This window comes from Scyliorhinus canicula, chromosome 11, assembly GCF_902713615.1.
Source record: "Scyliorhinus canicula chromosome 11, sScyCan1.1, whole genome shotgun sequence".
In the NCBI taxonomy this organism is placed as follows: domain Eukaryota; kingdom Metazoa; phylum Chordata; class Chondrichthyes; order Carcharhiniformes; family Scyliorhinidae; genus Scyliorhinus; species Scyliorhinus canicula.
The window spans coordinates 7,276,316-7,297,034 of NC_052156.1; the positions used below are offsets into that span (position 1 = coordinate 7,276,316).

Sequence of the window (20,719 nt, forward strand, 5' to 3'; positions counted from 1 at the left end):
CATCTGAAGTGGGTCCTGCTTCAGCAACTCCAAAACTTTTTTTCTTCTCCTGGAGCAAGAAAGGTCCGTGTGTCCGCCATCTTAAGTTTCAGGCCAATTTCCTCTGCTCCTTGCCTCCGTCTCTTTCTCTCTCTCCTCCTCTACTTACTGGACTCCCACGGTTCCATCGATTGCAGCCCGCTCTCCAGCCTTTTCGCGGCCGCCTTTTTGCCGCTCCTTGGTGCCGCTATCGTGGGGAATCAGCCCTCAAGCCTCGCCGGAGTGAGAGCCCGCCGAATGTGCGGCTCACTCAAGCATCGCCGCCACCGGAAGTCCTTCTCCTTTGTTTTTTGTTTCCACCGTGGGAGGGTTTGTTTTATTGGATGTATATATATTGACAGGTGGGCCGTTGTTTGGGGTGGTGGGAGGATGGGATCGTTGTTATTGTTAAGGGGATTGATTTTGTATTGTTCATTTGGAAGGGAGAACAAAGGAACAGGATTATTTAAGTGGAGAAAAAGTGCAGAATGCTGCAACACAAAGGGACTTGGGGATACTTGTGCATGAAACACAGTAAGCTAGCACACGGATACAGCTGGTAATCAGGAAGGCTAATGGAATGTTGTTATTTCAAGGGGGTTGGCGTCTAAGGGTTCGGATATCTTGCTGCAACTGTGCAAGGTGCTGGTGAGACCACATCTGGAGCACTGAGCAGTTTCGATCCCCTGATTGAAGGAAATATATTATTTCATTGGAGGCAGTTCAGAGAAGTTTAATAGGATGATCCCCGGTATGGAGGGATCGCCTTGGGAGAAGAGGTTGGAAATGAAATGAAAATGAAAATTGCTTATAGTCACAAGTAGGCTTCAAATGAAGTAACTGTGAAAAGCCCTTAGTCGCCACATTCTGGCTCCTGTTCGGGGAGGCTGGTATGGGAATTGAACCGTGCTGCTGGCCTGCCTGGGTCTGCTTTAAAAGCCAGCTATTTAGCCCAGTGTGCTAAATCAGCCCCATTAGGTTAAACAGGTTGGGACTCTACTCCATTGGAATTTGGAAGAACGAGCGGTGATCTCACAGGATTCTTAAGGGGTTTGACAGGGTAAATGCTGAGAGGATGTTTCCTCTCCTGGGAGAGTCGAGGAGCAGAGGACAGTCTCAGAATAATGGGGGCAAATTTAAGACTGAGATGAGGAGGAATTTCTTCTGAGTGTTGTGAGTCTTTGGAACTCCTTACCACAGAGAGCTGTGGGGGCAGAGTCCTTGTGGACGTTTAAGGCGGAGGTAGATAGGTTCTCGTTCAGGAAGGGAATCAAACGTAACGGGGAAAGGGCAGGAAAGTGGATGTGAGGAGTATCGGTCCAGCCATGATCCTATTGAATGGTGGAGCAGGCTCGAGGGGCTTAACTCCTGTTCCTATTTCTTATGGGGCCTCAGGTAATTTGAAAGGGACCTCTGATAATAACACACCCCTTCGGCCCTGCATTGAAGTGTCAGCTTGGGTTCTGTGATCAAGTGCCTGGAGTGGGACTTGAGCTCACACATCCTGACTCAGAGGTGAGTGAGCCCAGCTGACACCTTTATGAGAAAGGACGATATGAATGTTAAGTCTTTATCACACAAGGTGATGATTGCTACAATATTAAAAGTATTGAGGTCAGCAGTTGTGGGTCAGAAGATAGAGAAATGACAGGATAAAGCAGATAGGAAGCATGAACATAGATTTCTAGCTGCACATTATTACTTTTCTGAATAGAATGCTCTGGGTAAAGAAAAGCTTTCTGTGAGCAGGAAATGAAACATTTCTCCGTAGGCTCCAAAATTAAATCTACAATCTCTGTTAGATCCTACATTGAGTAAACCCATCAGATAGCACACTGAATGCATTTCATGCGGTTTCAGCAATATTGGACCCAAGAAAACATTTTTCTGCACAATGAATTGTGATATGATGCATTATCGAAAAGAGCAATGGAAGCAGATTCAGTCATAACATTCAGAGAATTGGATAAGTACATGAAGGGGGAAAACTGCCATGAGGACAGAGCAGGGCATTGTGGTTTATTAGATATCTCTACCAAAGAGCTGGCACAGGTGTGATGGGCTGAATGGTCTTCGTCTGGTGTGTATCGTTCTATAACTCTGTTCTGCGATCACACGGAGCATTGAAAAGTGGCCACAATTTATCTTGTATAGATTGGAAATAGTTAAATCTGAAATAGAAACGATACAATTTTTAAAGTGGAGGCCTACAGGCAAATTGCTTACGGGACCTGGCCGGATTATTAATCAGGAGACAGGAGCATTGTTCTAGGCACAAATTAAACTGTATTTGATCAAGCACTATCTGTAGCTTGGAAACCAGACAACACAACCCCTCTTGTTCATGATGATTTGACGCAATAGTTTGCACCATTGTGCCTATTCAATCAGGAATGATTACCAGGTCTGAATGCAGCACAATTTGGACTGGTTCAATACTAGGGAATTCTGAATAGACTTGGTTCTGGCAGCAAACCTGAACTTTGTGGAATAAAACTGGGATTTGCCAAGGCCACATACAATTTCTCATTTGGAAGGTTAGCTAGGAGGCAAACCTCATTCTTCTGTTGAAAAATCTTGTTAGTATTGGAGGATGTTTATAAGAAATATGTTCTGAAAATTACATTTTAAACTTCATGGCCTAATCCCAACTTTATTTTCTTTCCACACTCTGCTTATTCAGTAAATTGTTGAAAGGTTTGGCAGGCTGAAGCTGTCGTTTTTGGTTACTGTTACAAATTATGTACCTTGTGCTAATGATTCCATCTCTTCCCCTTCCCGAGCACTGTCTCAGATTGAGTCAAATTGTTCACTTTTGCTTTGTTTGGCCCCTTGTTTCGCACTGTAACCAAACACTTGTCTGTCTGTACCATTTGTCAATGTCCTCTGTTGATTATTCTTGTGTCTACTATGTACGCACTGTGTACGTTCCTTGACCGCAGAAAAATACTTTTCACTGTACTTCAGTACATGTGACAATAAATCAAATCAAACCACCTTGTAATTCCTGAGGTGAGCTCCAGACTCCACGGGTAGTATTTAATCCAGGCGATGGGTTTCGCTTGCTGGCTGGAGAGCCACTGAGAGCCCCATGTCGCCCGTTTTGGGGAAATTCCACTATTATCTGCCAATCAGAGAACAAAGAAAATTACAGCACAGGAACAGGCCCTTCGGCCCTCCCAGCCTGCGCTGATCCAGATCCTTTATCTAAACCTGTCTCCTATTTTCCAAGGTCTACTTCCCTCTGTTCCCGCCCGTTCATATACCTGTCCAGATGCATCTTAAATGATGCTATCGTGCCTGCCTCTACCACCTCCGCTGGTAAAGCATTCCAGGCACCCACCACCCTCTGCGTAAAAAAACTTTCCACGCACATCTCCCTTAAACTTTCCCCCTCTCACCTTGAAATCATGACCCCTTGTAACTGACACCCCCACTCTTGGGAAAAGCTTGTTGCTATCCACCCTGTCCATACCTCTCATAATTTTGTAGACCTCAATCAGGTCGCCCCTCAACCTCCGTCTTTCCAATGAAAACAATCCTAATCTACTCAACCTTTCTTCATAGCTAGCACCCTCCATACCAGGCAACATCCTGGTGAACCTCCTCTGCACCCTCTCCAAAGCATCCACATCCTTCTGGTAATGTGGCGACCAGAACGGCACACAGTATTCCAAATGTGGCCGAACCAAAGTCCTATACAACTGTAACATGACCTGCCAACTCTTGTACTCAATACCCCTTCCGATGAAGGCAAGCATGCTGTACGCCTTCTTGACCACTCTATCCACCTGCGTTGCCAACTTCAGGGTACAATGGACCTGAACTCCCAGATCTCTCTGTACATCAATTTTCCCCAAGACCCTTCCATTGACCATATAGTCCGCTCTTGAATTTGATCTTCCAAAATGCATCACCTCGCATTTGCCTGGATTGAACTCCATCTGCCATTTCTCTGCCCAACTCTCCAATCTATCTATATTTTGTTGTATTCTCTGACGGTCCTCCTCGCTATCTGCAGCTCCACCAATCTTAGTATCATCTGCAAACTTGGTAATCAGACCACCTATACCTTCCTTCAGGTCATTTATGTAGATCACAAACAACAGTGGTCCGAGCACGGATCCCTGTGGAACACCACTAGTTACCCTTCTCCATTTTGAGACACTCCCTTCCACCACTACTCTCTGTTTCCTGTTGTCCAGCCAGTTCTTTATCCATCTAGCTAGTACACCCTGAACCCCATACGACTTCACTTTTTCCATCAACCTGCCATGGGAAACCTTATCAAACGCCTTACTAAAATCCATGTATATGACATCTACAGCCCTTCCCTCATCAATTAACTTTGTCACTTCCTCAAAGAATTCTATTAGGTTTGTAAGACATGACCTTCCCTGCACAAAACCATGCTGCCTATCACTGATAAGTCTATTTTCTTCCAGATGTGAATAGATCCTATCCCTCAGTATCTTCTCCAACAGTTTTCCTACCACTGACGTCAAGCTCACAGGTCTATAATTCCCTGGATTATCCCTGCTATCCTTCTTAAACAAAGGGACAACATTAGCAATTCTCCAGTCCTCCGGGACCTCACCCGTGCTCAAGGATGCTGAAAAGATATCTGTTAAAGCCCCAGCTATTTCGACCTTCGCGTCCCTCAGTAACCTGGGATAGATCCCATCCGGTCCTGGGGACTTGTCCACCTTAATGTCTTTTAGAATACCCAAAACCTCCCCCTTCCGTATGACAACTTGACCTAGAGTATTTAAACATCCATCCCTAGCCTCAACATCCGTCTTGTCCCTCTCCTTTGTGAATGCCGATGCAAAGTACTCATTAAAAATCTCACCCCTTTCCTCTGAGTCCACGCATAAATTCCCTCTTTTGTCTTTGAGTGGGCCAATCCTTTCTCTAGTTACCCTCTTGCTCCTTACATACGAATAAAAGGCTTTGGGATTTTCCTTAACCCTGTTAGCCAAAGATATTTCATGACCCCTTTTAGCCCTCTTTATTGCGCGTTTGAGATTTGTCCTACTTTCCCGATATTCCTCCAAAGCTTCATCAGTTTTGAGTTGCCTCGATCCTATGTATGCTTCCTTTTTCATCTTAGCTAGTCTCACAATTTCACCCGTCATCCATGGTTCCCTAATCTTGCCATTTCTATGGAACATAGAACGATACAGCGCAGTACAGGCCCTTCGGCCCTCGATGTTGCACCGACATGGAACAAAAAACTAAAGGCCATCTAACCTACACTATGCCCTTATCATCCATATGCTTATCCAATAAATTTTTTAATGCCCTCAATGTTGGCGAGTTCACTACTGTTGCAGGTAGGGCATTCCACGGCCTCACCACTCTTTGCGTAAAAAACCCACCTCTGACCTCTGTCCTATATCTATTACCCCTCAATTTAAGGCTATGTCCCCTCGTGCTAGCCACCTCCATCCGCGGAAGGAGGCTCTCGCTGTCCACCCTATCTAACCCTCTGATCATTTTGTATGCCTCTATTAAGTCACCTCTTAACCTTCTTCTCTCTAACGAAAACAACCTCCAGTCCATCAGCCTTTCCTCATAAGATTTTCCCTCCATACCAGGCAACATCCTGGTAAATCTCCTCTGCACTCCTTCTATCTTTCATTTTCACAGGAACATGTCTGTCCTGCACTCTAATCAACCTTTCCTTAAAAGACTCCCACATTTCAAATGTGGATTTACCCTTAAACAGCTGCTCCCAATCCACATTCCCTAGCTTCTGCCGAATTTTGTTATACTCTGCCTTTCCCCAATTTAGTACTCTTCCTTTCGGACCACTCTTATCCTTGTCCATGAGTATTCTAAAACTTACGGAATTGTGATCGCTATTCCCAAAGTAATCCCCGACTGAAACATCAACCACCTGGCCGGGATCATTCCCTAATACCAGGTCCAGTATGGCCCCTTCCCGAGTTGGAATCAGGCAGTTAAGTGGCCAGGAGCTGGTCTTCCCAGGGATCAAGGTCCTGCATGCCTCCCTTAAGAGCTGCTGTCCAATCAGAAATTGGCAGATTTCTATTGCAGGCAGTGCCAGCGGCAGCAGTAGCAGCTGCCAACATTGCAATCCCACAGGAATAGGATCAGCAAGGGGCCAAGGTTACAGGTTAGTGAGGGCAGGGTGGGGTCGCCAAGCTGGGGAGAAGGTTAAGCAGCATGGGCAAGTGTGTAGTTTACAGTGGTATTCTCTCTCCCCGATGCCCATTGCTCATTCAGGCACTGTGTGTGCTTTCTGAGCTCTCCCAAATGTCAACTCCCCTGCATGCCACTGCCCCAATAAGGTCTGGGGCAGGAAGGTGACTTAACAGCCTTCTGACACTTGCCCGATTTAATTACCCTGTCTCCAAACTCGCCTTGTGGAGGGCACTCAATTCTGACCCTTGTCCACCTCATTACAAAGACATCTTACTTCCGTCTTTGTAATATCACCCGTCTCCATACATGCTTCAGCCCATTTTCTACCACCCTGTTGCAGACATGACGACTCCACTGTTTCCTGGCCGACAACCATCCCCTCCCTGTAAGCTACGACTCGTCTATCACTCAAGTCCCTCACACCCGGTGTTTGCTGACCGACATTGGCTGCTGTTCCCCCAGCAACTCAAGTTTAACATTATCATCTTCGAATGCCTTCGGTGCCTCTGCCTTCCTTATTTCCTTTATTCCTTCGCGGGATGTGGTTATCGCCGCATGGCCAGCGTTTGTTGCTCATCCCTAATTTCACTTGCTAGGCCATTTTCGAGAGTGGTTAAGAGTCGATCTAGAGTTGCGTGTAGGCCAGACAAGGTGAAAATGGCAGATCTCTTCCTCTAAAGGGCAGTAGTGAACCTGATGAGTTTTTGTGACCAGCAATAATAGCTGTCATGGTAAGCACTCCTGAGGCTAGCTTTATTTTAATTGATTTATCAATTGAATTGAAATCCCCCCCCCCCCCCCCCCCCGGTAAATACAAAAGAGAAACAATAAATTACCTCCTGCACTCACGGCTCCACTGCAACCCCAAATATTGCGAGTCCCCAGCCTGGATTGACCCTGGATCCTACCACCCTCGATACCATCCTTGCTACACCCTTCCAAAATTCCCCCAGCACTGGGCATGCCCAGAACATGCGGACATGGTTTGCTGGGCTCCTTGAGCACCTAATACACCTGTCCTCAGTCCCAAAAAACCGGCTTATCCTTGTCCCGGTCATATGAGCCCTATGCAGTACCTTAAATTGTATGAGGCTAAGCCTCGCACACGAAGAGGAGGAGTTCACCCTTTATAGGGCATCCGCCCACGTCCCCTCCTCAATCTCCTCACCCAGCTCCTCCTCCCATTTATCTTTCAGCTCCTCCACCGAGGCCTCGTCTACATCCTGCATCACCTGGTACACTTCCGAGATCCTCCCCTCTCCAACCCATATCCCCGAGAGCACCCTGTCCTGGACCCCACGCGGCGGCAGCAAGGGGAACCCCGCCACCTGCCGTCTGACAAACGCCCTTACTTGCATGTACCTAAAGGTGTTCCCGGGGGGAGCCTGAACTTCCTCTCCAGGTCACCCAGGCTTGCAAACTTCCTGTCTATGAACAGGTCCCCCAGCCTCCTGACACCTGCCCTGTGCCAACTCAGGAACCCGCCATCAGTTCTCCCCGGAACAAACCGGTGGTTCCCCCGTATCGTGGACCCCATCGAGCCCCCACCTCCCCTCTGTGCCGCCAAATTGCCGCCAACTCTTGAGGGTAGCTGCCACCACCGGGCTCGTGGTATACCTCGTCGGAGGGACCGGCGGCGGCGCCGTTGCAAGTGCTTCCAGGCTCGTACCCACACAGGATGCCATCTCCAGCCTCTTCCATGCCGCCCCCACCCCGTCCATTACCCACTTACGCACCATCGCTGCGTTGGCAGCCCAATAATACCCACAGAGGTTGGGCAACGCCAGCCCCCCCCCCATCCCTGCCCCGCTCCAAGAACACCCGTCTCACCCTTGGAGTCCCGTGTGCCAACACAAACCCCGTAATGCTCCTGTTAACCCGCCTGAAAAAGGCCTTCGGGATAAGGATGGGGAGGCACTAGAACAAGACCAGAAACCTCGGGAGCACCGTCATCTTGACTGACTGCACCCTACCAGCCAAAGACAGCGGCAGCATGTCCCACCTCTTAAACTCCTCCTCCATTTGCTCCACCAGCCTTGAGGTTTAGCTTATGTAAGGCCCCCCAGCTCCTGGCCACCTGAACCCCCAAGTACCTGACGCTCCTCTCCGCCCTTTTCAGTGGGAGCCTCCCAATCCCCCCCCTCCTGGTCCCCGGGTGTACCACAAACAGCTTGCTTTTCCCAAAGTTAAGCTTATACCATGAGAAATCCCCAAATTCCCGGAGAATCCCCATCACCACCGGCATTCCCCCCACTGGGTCCGCCACATACAACAATAGGTCATCCGCATAGAGCAACACTCGGTGCTCCTCCCCACCCCGGACCAGCCCCTTCCAATCCCCCGACTCCCTCAGCGCCATAGCCAGGGGTTCAATTGCCAGCGCAAAAAGTAGGGGGGACAGGGGACACCCCTGCCTCGTCCCTCGGTATAGTCGAAAATACTCCAACCTCCTCTTATTCGTGGCCACACCCATCGGGGCCTCATACAACAGCCTCACCCAACTGACAAACCCCTCCCCAAACCCGAACCTTTCCAGCACCTCCCACAAGTACCCCCACTCGACCCTATCAACAATTTAACACTTAAAAAAAAAGACAAGTACAGTTAATGTTTCTTTCTCAACCTGAAATTATGAAACTGTCCCAAGGCGATAGCACTAAAGTTCCTGGGTACAAAATGGTTTGTGAATTTCATAGGATCAATTTCATTATAGTCTGCAAACTAGGAAAGCTATTACTGAGATTGTTTACTGGTTTCCACATTCATAGAACCTGATCAACAAGGGGGCGATAGTGTGACACTGAAGCATTCCGGGACTGAAGAGCAGTTGTACAGGAGGTAAGACATACTTGCTGAAACTACCTTTTCTTTCTGAAACACTCCCCTGACGTTTCAATCTGATCAATGGAACGTTATGATGTCAGACATTTGCTCTCCTGTTGTGTTGCTTGTGGACAGTATCGCAACGTTAGTAATAACAGCCTCGAATAGTGAAAAAAATAATAAATTGGGAAGAAATTATATTCTGTAATGAGAAGCACATTGCTTTCCAAAAGTATCCCCCCGTCTGCCCTCCTGGACGGATGCAAATGATCCCAGGGAACTATTGGAAGAAGAGCTGTGGAGTTCCCTTGGTGTCCTGGCCAACATTTCCCCCCTCAATCAATACCTTGAAATACCAAAATATATCTGAATGTGCATTCAATTATTGTTTGTGGGAACTTGGTGTGCACAAATTGGCCGCTGTGTTTACCACATTAAAAAAGTGGTAGCACATAAAGAAGAAAAAAATCATTATTTGGCTCTGAATGATCTATGTATCAATTTGGGGGAAAAAAATGAAGATAGCATTGTAATTATCAAATACAAGAAATTTAAATCACACTATTTATTTGTTTAGTCACACGACGTGGCCAGGCCAGCATTTATTGCCCATCGCTAGTTGCCCTCGAGATGCAACTGAAGTTAAAGGTCAACTGCATTACTATGGGTAGGGAGTCACCAATAGGCCAGACTGGGGGAAGCAGATTTCCTTCCTTAAAGGCAGTGGTGAAACAGATGGGTTTTTGCAACAATCAGTAGTTTCGCAATCAGAGCTGTGGATACTAGCTTTGTTAAAATTCCAGATTTATTTCACAACTGAATTTAATTTCATTCAGTCAGCAGGTGTGGTGGGATTTGAACTGGGATCTCTATAGTTCCAGTCTCTCGATTAGTGGTCCAGTAAAATAGCCGTGATGCTACCAGATCCTGTCGTGAAATTGGAATGTTTAGTAACCTAGTTAATTGGCAGGGTGTTCCATCGGCCTTCATTCAGGAGTTGGTAACTAAATTGTTGCTGTCATCAATTGAATCCTGTGGGACAACAACTTGCATCTTGCACCTTTACTGTAAGAGTCGTCCCAAGATGATTCACTGGCTGTAAGAAATGGACACCAGATTGATAAAAGATTAGAAGGGGTGATAAAAGCGCAAGCAGAAATGCAACCACTTTAAAGCGCCCAATTCTTTTTTTTAAATTAAGGGGCAATTTAGTGTGGCCAATCCATCTACCTGCACATCTTTGGGTTGTGGGTTGAGACCCACGCAGACACTGGGAGAATGTGCAAACTCCACATGGGCAGTGACCCAGGGCCGGGATTGAACCCGGGTCCTCGGAGGGAGAAAGAATTTAATTGGTCAGGGCGCTACTGAGAGCAAAGTTGGGTGCATGCACGCACACAGTTGGGAAAAGCAGCACCAAGGCTAGTCGATGAGTAAGGCCATGCTAAATAGGCCACAAGACGAGCATGTGGAGTTTTACTCCCATATGTAAGCCCATTACACGTGCCCCAGGAGCTCTCATTGTTAATATATTGTGTTTGAAATTGAAATGAACACATTTCCTCAAATTATTATCCTATAATTTTGAAAATTAGGACACGAGGACAAAATCTATAATTGTTCGGAATCCATAATTAAATATTATTTAAATGGAGAAAGATTGCAGAAAACAACAGCACAGAAGGGATTTGGGGGTCCTCGTGCATAAATCACTAAAAGCGAGCATGCAAGTTCAGCAGATAATTGGAAAGGCAAATGGAATGTTGGCCTTCATTTCAAAGGGACCGGAGTACAAAAATAGGTAAGCATTGTCTGAAAAACGCCTGTGGTTGTCCCCAGAGGATGTCATAGCCGTTGTACGAGGACGGGAATGGGCTTGTCTGGGCTGTTTATTGGGGACGCATAGTTTGTCAACACTCATTGCCAAGTTTTACATAAAGAATGGGTACCTGGCAAAAGAACACCAGGTCCTTCTTAAAGACTGAAAAGGGCGAAAGAGGCTGAATCCTATACTTTATTTTTAAAGTTTCTTTTTTGTTTTAGAATTTAGTAGTGAGACCCACAAGCGACTGTCTGAATTTAGTTGTGTGCAATTACTTAATTTCACTGCTGACTGCCCGTGACTTTGCTTTTTGCAGCACTGCCTGTTTTGTTCCTGTTCTGTCTTTCCCCCTTGAGGGCTGCAACAATTGCTCATTAGGAGAAACAAAGTAAAAATTCAGTTCCTGTGCGTGCTTTTGTTTTAATGTATTTGTGATTCCTTAATACATACCTCATAGCAATTTAATTTCCAAGTCTCCTTGTTATAATAATGTGCAATGAACAGAGGCTTTGCCAGAGAAATAGGTTCCAAGCATTTTATCCCCTCCAAGGAAATCAAATTCTGCTCTTCTAATTCGCATTCTATTACTTTTCTCACCTCCAGAAACAAAGAGGGAATATGTGAGTCAGGACATCTGAAAATGAAAACACAAAAGGCTGGAAATACACAGCAGGTTTGTTAGCATATGAAAGAATGACTCCTGTTTTGGGTGAAGAGAAAAACACAAATATCAGAACTGGGGTTCTGATGGGGGACCTTGCCCTCAACCTCAATTTGCTTTCCTCTTTCACATGCTGACTTATTTCACTCTGTATTTCAACCTCTTGTATTTCTAACTGCTTAGGATGCAAACCTGGCATTGCTAACAGTAAATTGGGTGATGTACTGTCTTACAGCAATGGGAATATTATGCCATATAATGCATAAAATGTATTCTGCTGCAACTGTGGAGCTGTGGTTAAGAAAGCCTCTTTCTTTAGAGCTTAAGGTCACTGCTTACAAAGCTGAAACCATCCATCCACCCAGATAGAGTGTAATCTCTTCATTAATTTAAAGACCTCAATCTTTGCCCTGTAAAATCCATGCTTTTCCAAATTAAGAAGTCCAGTTTTTTTAAAACTTGGGTCAATAATTAAGGTCCCTTAAACTATGTTGAATTAAGTTGCCTTCTTTTTTTTTACTTTAGAGAACCCAATTCTTTTTTTTCCAATTGGGGTGCAATATAGCATGGCCAATTCACCTACCCTGAACACCTTTTTGGTTGTGGGCATGAGATCCACGCAGACACGGGGAGAATGTGCAAACTCCACACGGACAGTGACCTGTGGCCAGGAGCAAACCTGGGTCCTCAGCGCTGTGGGGCAGCAGTACTGACCACTGAGCTACCCCTTATATTGCCTTCCTTGAAAACCTCTAAATCCCTCGCCACGTGAGAGGAGCAGAAGTGGGCTCTAAGTGCATGGACCAAAACTTTGTCCAAAGAAAGGATTGTGCTTCTAGATTTTGTCTTTGCTTTACTCCTAACGTCCTATTCATTTTTGCAACATTCTTGTGCCACTGGTTATGGAACTCAATTAATGAACTACAGCCTGTTATATTCTCACTGTGCCGCAAAGAGAAAAGGTATGGAGGTGCCACACACCTGGATTTCCTACAAACATGATGCAAAGTTTATTAGATGTTGCGCATACAATCGAAGATGGAGTACTGCAAGCTTGCACCAACACTCTGCTGACTCACTACAGATCGCGTGACTTTCCACTAGCAGGAATGTATTCTTTAAAATGTAACACCCCTTCCCCTTTAGTACAAGCGACAATTGTTCTTAGTGTTAACAACAGACCCACTTATACATGACATAGGTTAATTTGCACTATTTTCATTTCATTTCATCTTTTCACATGTATACCACGGAATAAGTCTCTTGGGTGGCGTCTGTTCTTTTTGGGTTGTACTCCTCTTTCTGGAACCTGGCTACTGTAGACTTTGATTTCATTTCTTCAGTAGGTGGTACTTCCTGTGAAGTTACTTAGTGTCTGTCTCCATAGGTATTAAAACGTTCTCGGAAACAGAATCTGAACTCGTCTCTATGTTTGGTCTCCATTCAGAAGTATAATTTCTTAGATTTAAAAAATTTTTTACATTTAAAAAATAAATAAATTACTCTACAGCGCTGAGGACCTGGGTTCGAATCCTGGCCCTGGGTCACTGTCCGTGTGGAGTTTGCACATTCTCCCCATGTCTGCGTGGGTTTCGCCCCCACAACCCAAAGATGTGCAGGTTAGATGGATTGGCCACGCTAAATTGCCCCTAAATTGGAAAAAATGATTGGGTACTCTAAAATTATCAAAAAAAAACAAAAAAAAACATTGGCCAGCCAGTCGGTCTTAAATGATTTGAGCATTTTTGCTTTTTATACTCTTTCCCAAAGGCACTGATAATCAGGAATATCAGTCATTTGCACCCTGGAAGTAATGGGACAGAGAACCTGCTTAATAATATTGGAAGTACCTTTTCAGTTATTAACAAGAATGCCTTGCAATTGTAGAATGCATTTAATGTAGAAAAGTCTCTCATTGCTCCACAGGTGCACTGTCAGGCAAAGTCTGACACTCAGATGCGCAAGGAGATATTAGGATAGGTGACCTAAAGCTTGGCCAATGATGTAGGCTTTAAGGGGCATTAGAAAGTAGGAGGGAAGCAAAGAGGTTTTGTGAAATCCAGACTTTAAGACTCAGACAGCTGGCCGGCATGGTCAGCAACGGTGGACAGATGAAAATCATGGATGTGCGAGAGGCCAGAGTTGAAGAAGTAAAGAGATGTTGAATTAACATTTGATGCTTGTCTTCACTTTTGACACCTGCTCGGACAGTGTGCTGGGCTATGGTTCCATTACCACTGGCTACGTAATGGTATCTTTCCCGAGTAGCCACCATCCTTTATGCTTGGGTTCTGAGAGTCAGAGACTGGGTCCACTGACTTAAAACAGCCTGGCCGGATATTGAACCTGAGATTCTTCTGGCCTGATATTGTGAAATGCTTTGATGAATTGAAGCATTGGGAGAGCCACTGACTAGTTGCTTAATCAATTGTAAGGTGAGCCATCAGATTGAACTCCGTGTGGGAGCAAGGTATAAAAGGAAAAAAGATCTACTGTTGGCCTGCCCAAGTTGAATGCCTCTTGCTGACGGGTCTGTCCTGTATACTATTTGTCCTGACTTGAGGTGAATACACAATGTCAAACAATCTTTTTTTGGCTTTAGGCACTGGATGGAAGTAGGGACTTCGAACAGAGAAAGTCAGAGGGGAAATATAGTTCATAATTTTGAACACTCTGTCTTGCTGCAGATATGAAAAAGAGAAGGCCATGGTAAAAGAAGAGCTGTCTAAGCTTGCTGAGCAAGAACAAGTGGTAGCGATTGCTGACCTCAAAGAGCACGTAATCTCAGCCGGGGAGCAGCAAAACAAGCAACTGGTAAGTAAATAATGGGGGAAGGGGGTGCGGTGAATTGACAGATCAAGGGACAAGGTTAATAGTATCAGTGCCTTTCTAATTAAAGTTCAATGCTAGTCTTCACTTCAGTAAGTCTAGAGGCAGCACGTTGATGCTCGGCTACGACTCTTCAGCAAAGTGTTGCGGAAGCATTTATCGGATGCTTTACCACTGGCTGCATAATTTGGAAGCTGTTGTCATTCTGTTCTGCTCTGTATTCCTCTGTTGACAGGCTATTGATGAAATTGCAGAAATTCATCTTGCACTCATCAGGTCAGAATTGCAAGAATACCAAATTTCAAAGGACACAGCAATTATCCTGCCTGAGAAAAGGCTGCTGATTGGTTGGCAGGTGGCCTCTGATTGGTTGAGGTGTTTCAATGGGGATTACCCCAGGGAACAGTTGACGCCATGCTTTGGCTCAGTTGAAAAATGCACACGCCGGACCATGCGGTTTCAGTGGTTAGCACTGCTGCCTCACGGCACTGAGGACCCGGGTTCGATCCTACCCCGGGTCCCTGTCCGTGTGGAGGTTTCACATGCTCCCCGTGTCTGCGTGGGTGTCACCCCACAACCCAAAGATGCACAGGCCACGCTAAATTGCCCCTATTTGGAAAAAGAAATTGGTGCTCCAAGTTTAAAAAGAAAAGAAAAAGGCTCCAGCCTAGGCAACATCCTGGTGAATCTCCTCTACACCATTTCTAACGCAATCACATCCTTCCTAATAGTGAGGCGACCAGAACTGCACACAGCACTCTAGCTGTGGCCGAACAAGCATTTTATATAGCTCCATTATAGCCCCTCCACTCTTATATTCTATGCCTCAGCTAATAAAGGCAAGTATCCCATATGCCTCCTGAATCACCTTATCTACCTGTCCTGCTGCCTTCAAGGATCTATGGACATGCACCCCAAGGTCCCTCTGGTCCTCTGTACCTTCTAGCGTCCTACTGGTCATTGTTTATTCCCCTGCCTTGTTTGTTCCCCCCCAAAATGCATCACGTCACACTTTTTTCAGAGTTAAATTCCGTTTGCCACTGTTCTGCCCATCTGACCAGCCCATCTATATCGTTCTATAATCTAAGGCTCTCATCAGTGACTGGTTCTGCACAAGGTGAATTGACAAATGGTTGAGTGAGTGAGTTACTCAACCAGTTCTAAGTGAGGTTTCTACATTCACAGTGAAGAATTCCTTCATTTATGCAAAAAAGATTCACGATCTGCATATTGACAGCAATGCCATGCCCATGTGCTTGTTTGGCACTGCTAGCCTGTTTACTAATGGACTGCTCAGGGAAGCTGTAGACATTTGTGCCACTTCACTATATCACAACAATCTCGACGTGTCACTAAAATCTGAATCTGTAGTCATTGAACTTACAAACTTAGCAACGTATTGAGTCCAACTTTAATGACACTAAGTATACCCAAATAGATGGTGTTGCCATGAAATTCCCATCTAGGGTGAGCTGCAGCTCACATTTTGTTGTTTGGGTGAAACGTGTCTTTGAAGGAATGACCCCTCCCCCCCCCCTACCCCATACATATTTCTGATACGCAGATGATACATTTGCTATCTGTGAATCTGCAGCTGCATGTAAGAATTTTGTTACACACATAAATGGCCCCATCCCAGGCTCAAATTTGCCTTGAATTGAGTAGTCTAAGCAGCCCCCTCTCGTTGTTTCGCTAGTTGAGAGATCTGCTAATGGGCTCTCTCCTACTGTCATTGCAAGGCAATCTTCACTGGTCAGTATACGAGTTGGACTCCTACACCCTCATGAGCTATGAGGTTAGTCCTATCAATAACCTAATGAATAGGGCCTGAGCCATTTGCTCACCATACAAAAGTGATGCCGAAATAAGCTGCATTAAAACTATCCTGCAGGATAATGCTTACGCCAGTCAGATCGTTGCTTGCTGTATAGAGTGCAAACTCACAAACTGGTCTCGGGCTGTCAGTTTTGCACCTGAAAAAGTGTCAGGTCTACCTGAGATTACCCTGGAAGTGTAAGGTGCCTCAAAGTATTTGAAGCTAAGGGGATGCTGGAGCACAGCTGGGGGGAGGGCGGGCTGGCGCTGCCGAACTTTAGTAATTATTATTGGGCGGCGAATATACCATGATTAGGAAATGGATAGTGGTTGTGGGGTGGGGGGGGTTCAATGTGGGAGTGTGTAGAGGCAGCATCGTGCAAGGGCACTAGTTTGGGGGCGTTGCTAACGGCGCCTCTGCTGTCCCACTGGCACGGTACTCCACCAGCTTTGAGTGTCTGGGGACAATGGAGGAACATGTGGGAGCAGAGGGAGCATCGGTCTGGTCTCCAATCTGCAATAATCACCGGTTTGCCCCGGGGAGGCTAGATGGAGGGTTCTGCAGATGGCAGAGAGCAGGAATCGAGAGGATGGGAGATCTGTTTATAGAGGGGAGCTTTCCAAGCCTGAGGGAGTTGGAGGAAAAATTTGAATTGACGGGAGGGAACGAGTTTAGGTACCTGCAGGCATGGGACTTCTTACGCAGACAGGTCTCAACCTTCCCGCTCCTGCCACCAAGGGGGATACAGGACAGGGTAGTTTCCAGAATGTGGATGGGAGAAGGGAGGGTTTCGGACATTTATAAGGAACTCATGGGGTCAGAGGAAATGCAGATTGAGGAGCTGAAACACAAATGGGAAGAGGAGTCAGGAGGAGAGATGGAGGCCTTTCTCTGGGCGGATGCGTTGAGCAAAGTCAACGTGCCCGCATCATGTGCCAGGCTCAGCCTGATACAATTCAAGGTCGTTCACTGGGTGCACATGACAGTGGCCTGGTAGAGCAAGTTCTTAGGGGTAGGAGATAGGTGCGCAAGGTGTGCGGGAGAACCAGCGAACCATGTCCATATGTTCTGGGCATGCCCGAAGCTCAGGGGATTCTGGCAGGGGTCTGCGGAGGTCATGTCCAAGGTGTTGAAAACGAGGGTGGCATCGAGTCCAGAGGTGGCAATTTTCGGAGTGTCGGAAGACCCGGGAATCCAGGAGGAGAAAGAGGCAGATATTATGGCCTTTGCTTCCCTGGTAGTCCGGAGACGGATATTATTAGCTTGGATGGACTCGGAGCCCCAAAGTCGGAGGCCTGGTTAACTGACATGGCTAGCTTTCTCTGTCTGGAGAAAATCACGTTCGCCCTGAGATGGTCAATGTTAGGGTTCGCCCGGAGGTGGCAGCTGTTCGTCGACTTCTTTGGGGAAAATTAACCGTCAGCAGAAAAAAGGGGGGGGGGGGGGTTTAGTTTAGAGTAGAGTAGGGGGTTAGAAAAGGTCGGACCTGTGAGAGAGGAAGACGGATTTTGCACTATGTTTATATTTGTATGTACACTGTTTCTTCTGTTATTGTTATGAAACCATAAATACCTGAATAAAATGTTTATTTAAAAAAAAATTGAAGCTAGCCACACCATGCTGCTACTAATGCAGGAGCATCGCAAGTGGTATTCTCCACTAATGGGATGCTGCCGTCAAGAAAAAAAGTAATTCTGCCCACCGCACAAATGAGTAATATAGGATATGAACTTGAATACCAGTTCAATGCCAGGTATGTAGGCCGTACATCCAATGACTGATGGATCATATCAAACAGCACGTTCCTTTGACTGTTTGTATGGAATGATGTGTCTGGACTGTACACAGAAAAATACTTTTCACTGTATCTCGGTATACGTGGCACTAAAACAAATCCAAGGCTCCTTAATCATCTCCTTCCAAACCCACAATCACTACCATCTAGAAGTACAAGGGAGCAGACACATGGAAACACCAGCACTTTAAGTTCCCCTCCAAGTCACGCACCATCCTGACTTAGAAATATATCGCAGTTCCTTCACTGTTACTAGGCCAAAATATTGAAACTCCCTCCCTAACATCACTTTGGTTGTACCGTTACACCTCGGGGTCTGCACCAGTTCAAGAAGTCAACTCACCACCCCCTTCTTGAGGGCAATTAGGGATAAGAAATGAATGTTGGTCTACCCAGCAATACCCACATTCCGTAAATTAATAAAATAAAATTCATGTACAGCAAAATATGTCCTCTGTAAAAAAAAAAGAACATGTCCAGATATTGCAACTTTTTCAACTAAACAAAAGCTTAGGGACAATATAGTCCTGGCTTATTCACCATGGCAACATCTCAATCAAAGTCTATTTGCCAACCAATCACCATTTTTCTCATGCAGCATAAATTGTTGTTCCTTTTTTAGAGTCCTTCCTTTTGATTTCCCCTTGTTCCCATTTCTTTTGATTTATTCTATTATTTTTGGTTTGTGGACTCCTAATCGGAATGCACCTTTAACCAGTGGACTTAAACTGGGGCAGCCTGCTAGCCAGGACAGTGTGTTCTAGATTTGTTTGTTTTGGAGAGGGAATATTAAGAACTAGCTTTGGAGGAAGTTGGTTCGATTGGCTGGCTGGAAACTGGTGGGTTTGCCCTGGTTGACACAGTCAGTGATTGATTCCTGCGGGGTGCTGCTGAGAGAGTTGGTCAAAAGTGATTGGACTTCGAACGAAGAAGGCACCCTCTCTCCTTGCTGAAGTAAAGGACTGCTTTATTGTTCTTTACCATATAGTTGAAGTGATCTTGAAGTGAAATCCTGTCGAACTTAGAAGGAATAAGCATTGAAGCGAAAGCTTGGCGCTGCCGAAAGACTTCAACTGTAAACCACCATAGCGCATCAGAGATTTTTAATCCTTTTACATCATCATCATCTTCCTTCCCTCCCCACCGTCCTTGCCCTCCATGTTGTGTGTCTGGAAACTGGTACATATAGAATGGGGTGAGTTGAAAAGGGCGGGAGAAGTTGGATAAGGAGAATTTGGTAGTCAGTTACATTTTGGGTCACTTAAGTATATTACTGTTAAATAATACAAGGTTATTTGTGTTAAATTTACAAACCTGGTGTTGGCAGTTTATTCGGCTCCGCCAATTCTCCCGCCGTTTTCTGGCAGCAGCGCTCCCGCGTCCATGGGTTTCCCAGCGTTGTTGGATGGCTTCAATGGGAAATCCCATTGACAAGTGGCAAGAGTATAGAATCCCGCTGCCAGCAAATGGCACACTGCTGATAAACACGTGGCTGGGGGTCCGGAGAATCCAACCCAACATCTAATTTCACTTGTCTTGTGGCTCCGGGTCAAGTGAGGCCGGAATTGGCCGCGAACGAGTCCAGGGTGCCGTGATGCCGTTTAAATTTGGTGTTCTTGAATTCTGTCCTGATGTGTGTGAGACATAAAGCTTCGACGGTATGTATCTTTTTACAGCAATACTCCAGTTCTCTACTACCAAGGGACTATTGCTGAAATATTGTTGATGACAGGTGTGTAACAGCGCCTAACGTTTGTCTGGCTTGTCCATGTTGTTAAGAAAATGATGGACTGAGTTATTGTAATCTGCCAAGGACAATAATTGAGGTACTGGAATTGGCTGAGTTACCCCAGCCTTGAGGTGAGGGATAAATTAGCCAGATCATAGACTTTATCAATATTTGTTGACCTGAGCTGGAGAGTCTGTGTATGGATGTCATGGAAAAAAGAAGCTGGGCTTGCAGTGATGCTTTATGCAGTTGAATATTCTGCCTGCACTTGGTATGGGCTTATACATTAACAATGGCTGCTTGAATAAGGGGACTGCTAAAGTTGTGAAGCTGTACTTCAGCAAGAATCGGTGCCTCCATGTTGGAGAAAATATGGTCTTCATTTTAAAAAAATCATCCGGGTTAAATCAGGGCATTGGTAACTGGTATTTGCCGGTTTAGCTCACTATGCTAGACTGCTGGTTTGTGATGCAGAGCAGGCCAGCAGCGTGGGTTCGATTCCCGTACCCGCTGAGGTTATTCATGAAGGCCCCGCCTTCTCAACCTTGCCCCTCGCCTGAGGTGTGGTGATCCTCGGGTTAAATCACCGCCAGTCAGCTCTCCCCCTCAAAGGGGAAAGCAGCCTATGGTCATTTGGGACGGTGGTGACTTTGCCGTCACCATTTGTCACACGAGAAAGTTCATGTTTAACTCTAAAAGCATTTTGTACTTTAAGCGGAGCAGACTTGATGGGCTGAATAGCCTACTTCTGCTCCTGGGTCCTGGAGGTCACATTTTTCTGGCTTGATTTTTATCATTGGCGGTCTCGCCCTGTTAGTCCAGTGCTTAGCATTGTCTCTTATGTTGCATGTCCACATGGTTCCTTGTTGTAATTAAGTTCAATGAGACTGAAAACAAAACTTGAATGTTCATCTGTCCTGACATATGGAAATCCAGTACTGTTGCCTTTTGGGACTATATTTGTGTTGCAAAGCAATATGTCTGTTTGTTAAATTCTGTACACACCGTACTGAGCACAAAATGTTCTTTGATTGTGGTCCCTGTGGTGATCACAA

At 45.8% G+C, this 20,719-nt stretch overlaps 1 protein-coding gene across 2 annotated transcripts in view; it reads left to right on the forward strand.

Annotated features, from left to right (window-relative positions):
• LOC119973745 (MICOS complex subunit mic25-like) overlaps nucleotides 1-20,719 on the forward strand; it is a 486,022-nt gene that overhangs the window by 18,660 nt on the left and 446,643 nt on the right. For both annotated transcript variants that reach the window (XM_038812162.1, XM_038812163.1), the window contains exons 3-4: nucleotides 8,958-9,027; nucleotides 14,183-14,309. In XM_038812162.1, coding sequence (XP_038668090.1) covers nucleotides 8,958-9,027; nucleotides 14,183-14,309 — 197 coding nt within the window. The remainder of the gene's footprint in view (nucleotides 1-8,957; nucleotides 9,028-14,182; nucleotides 14,310-20,719) is intronic.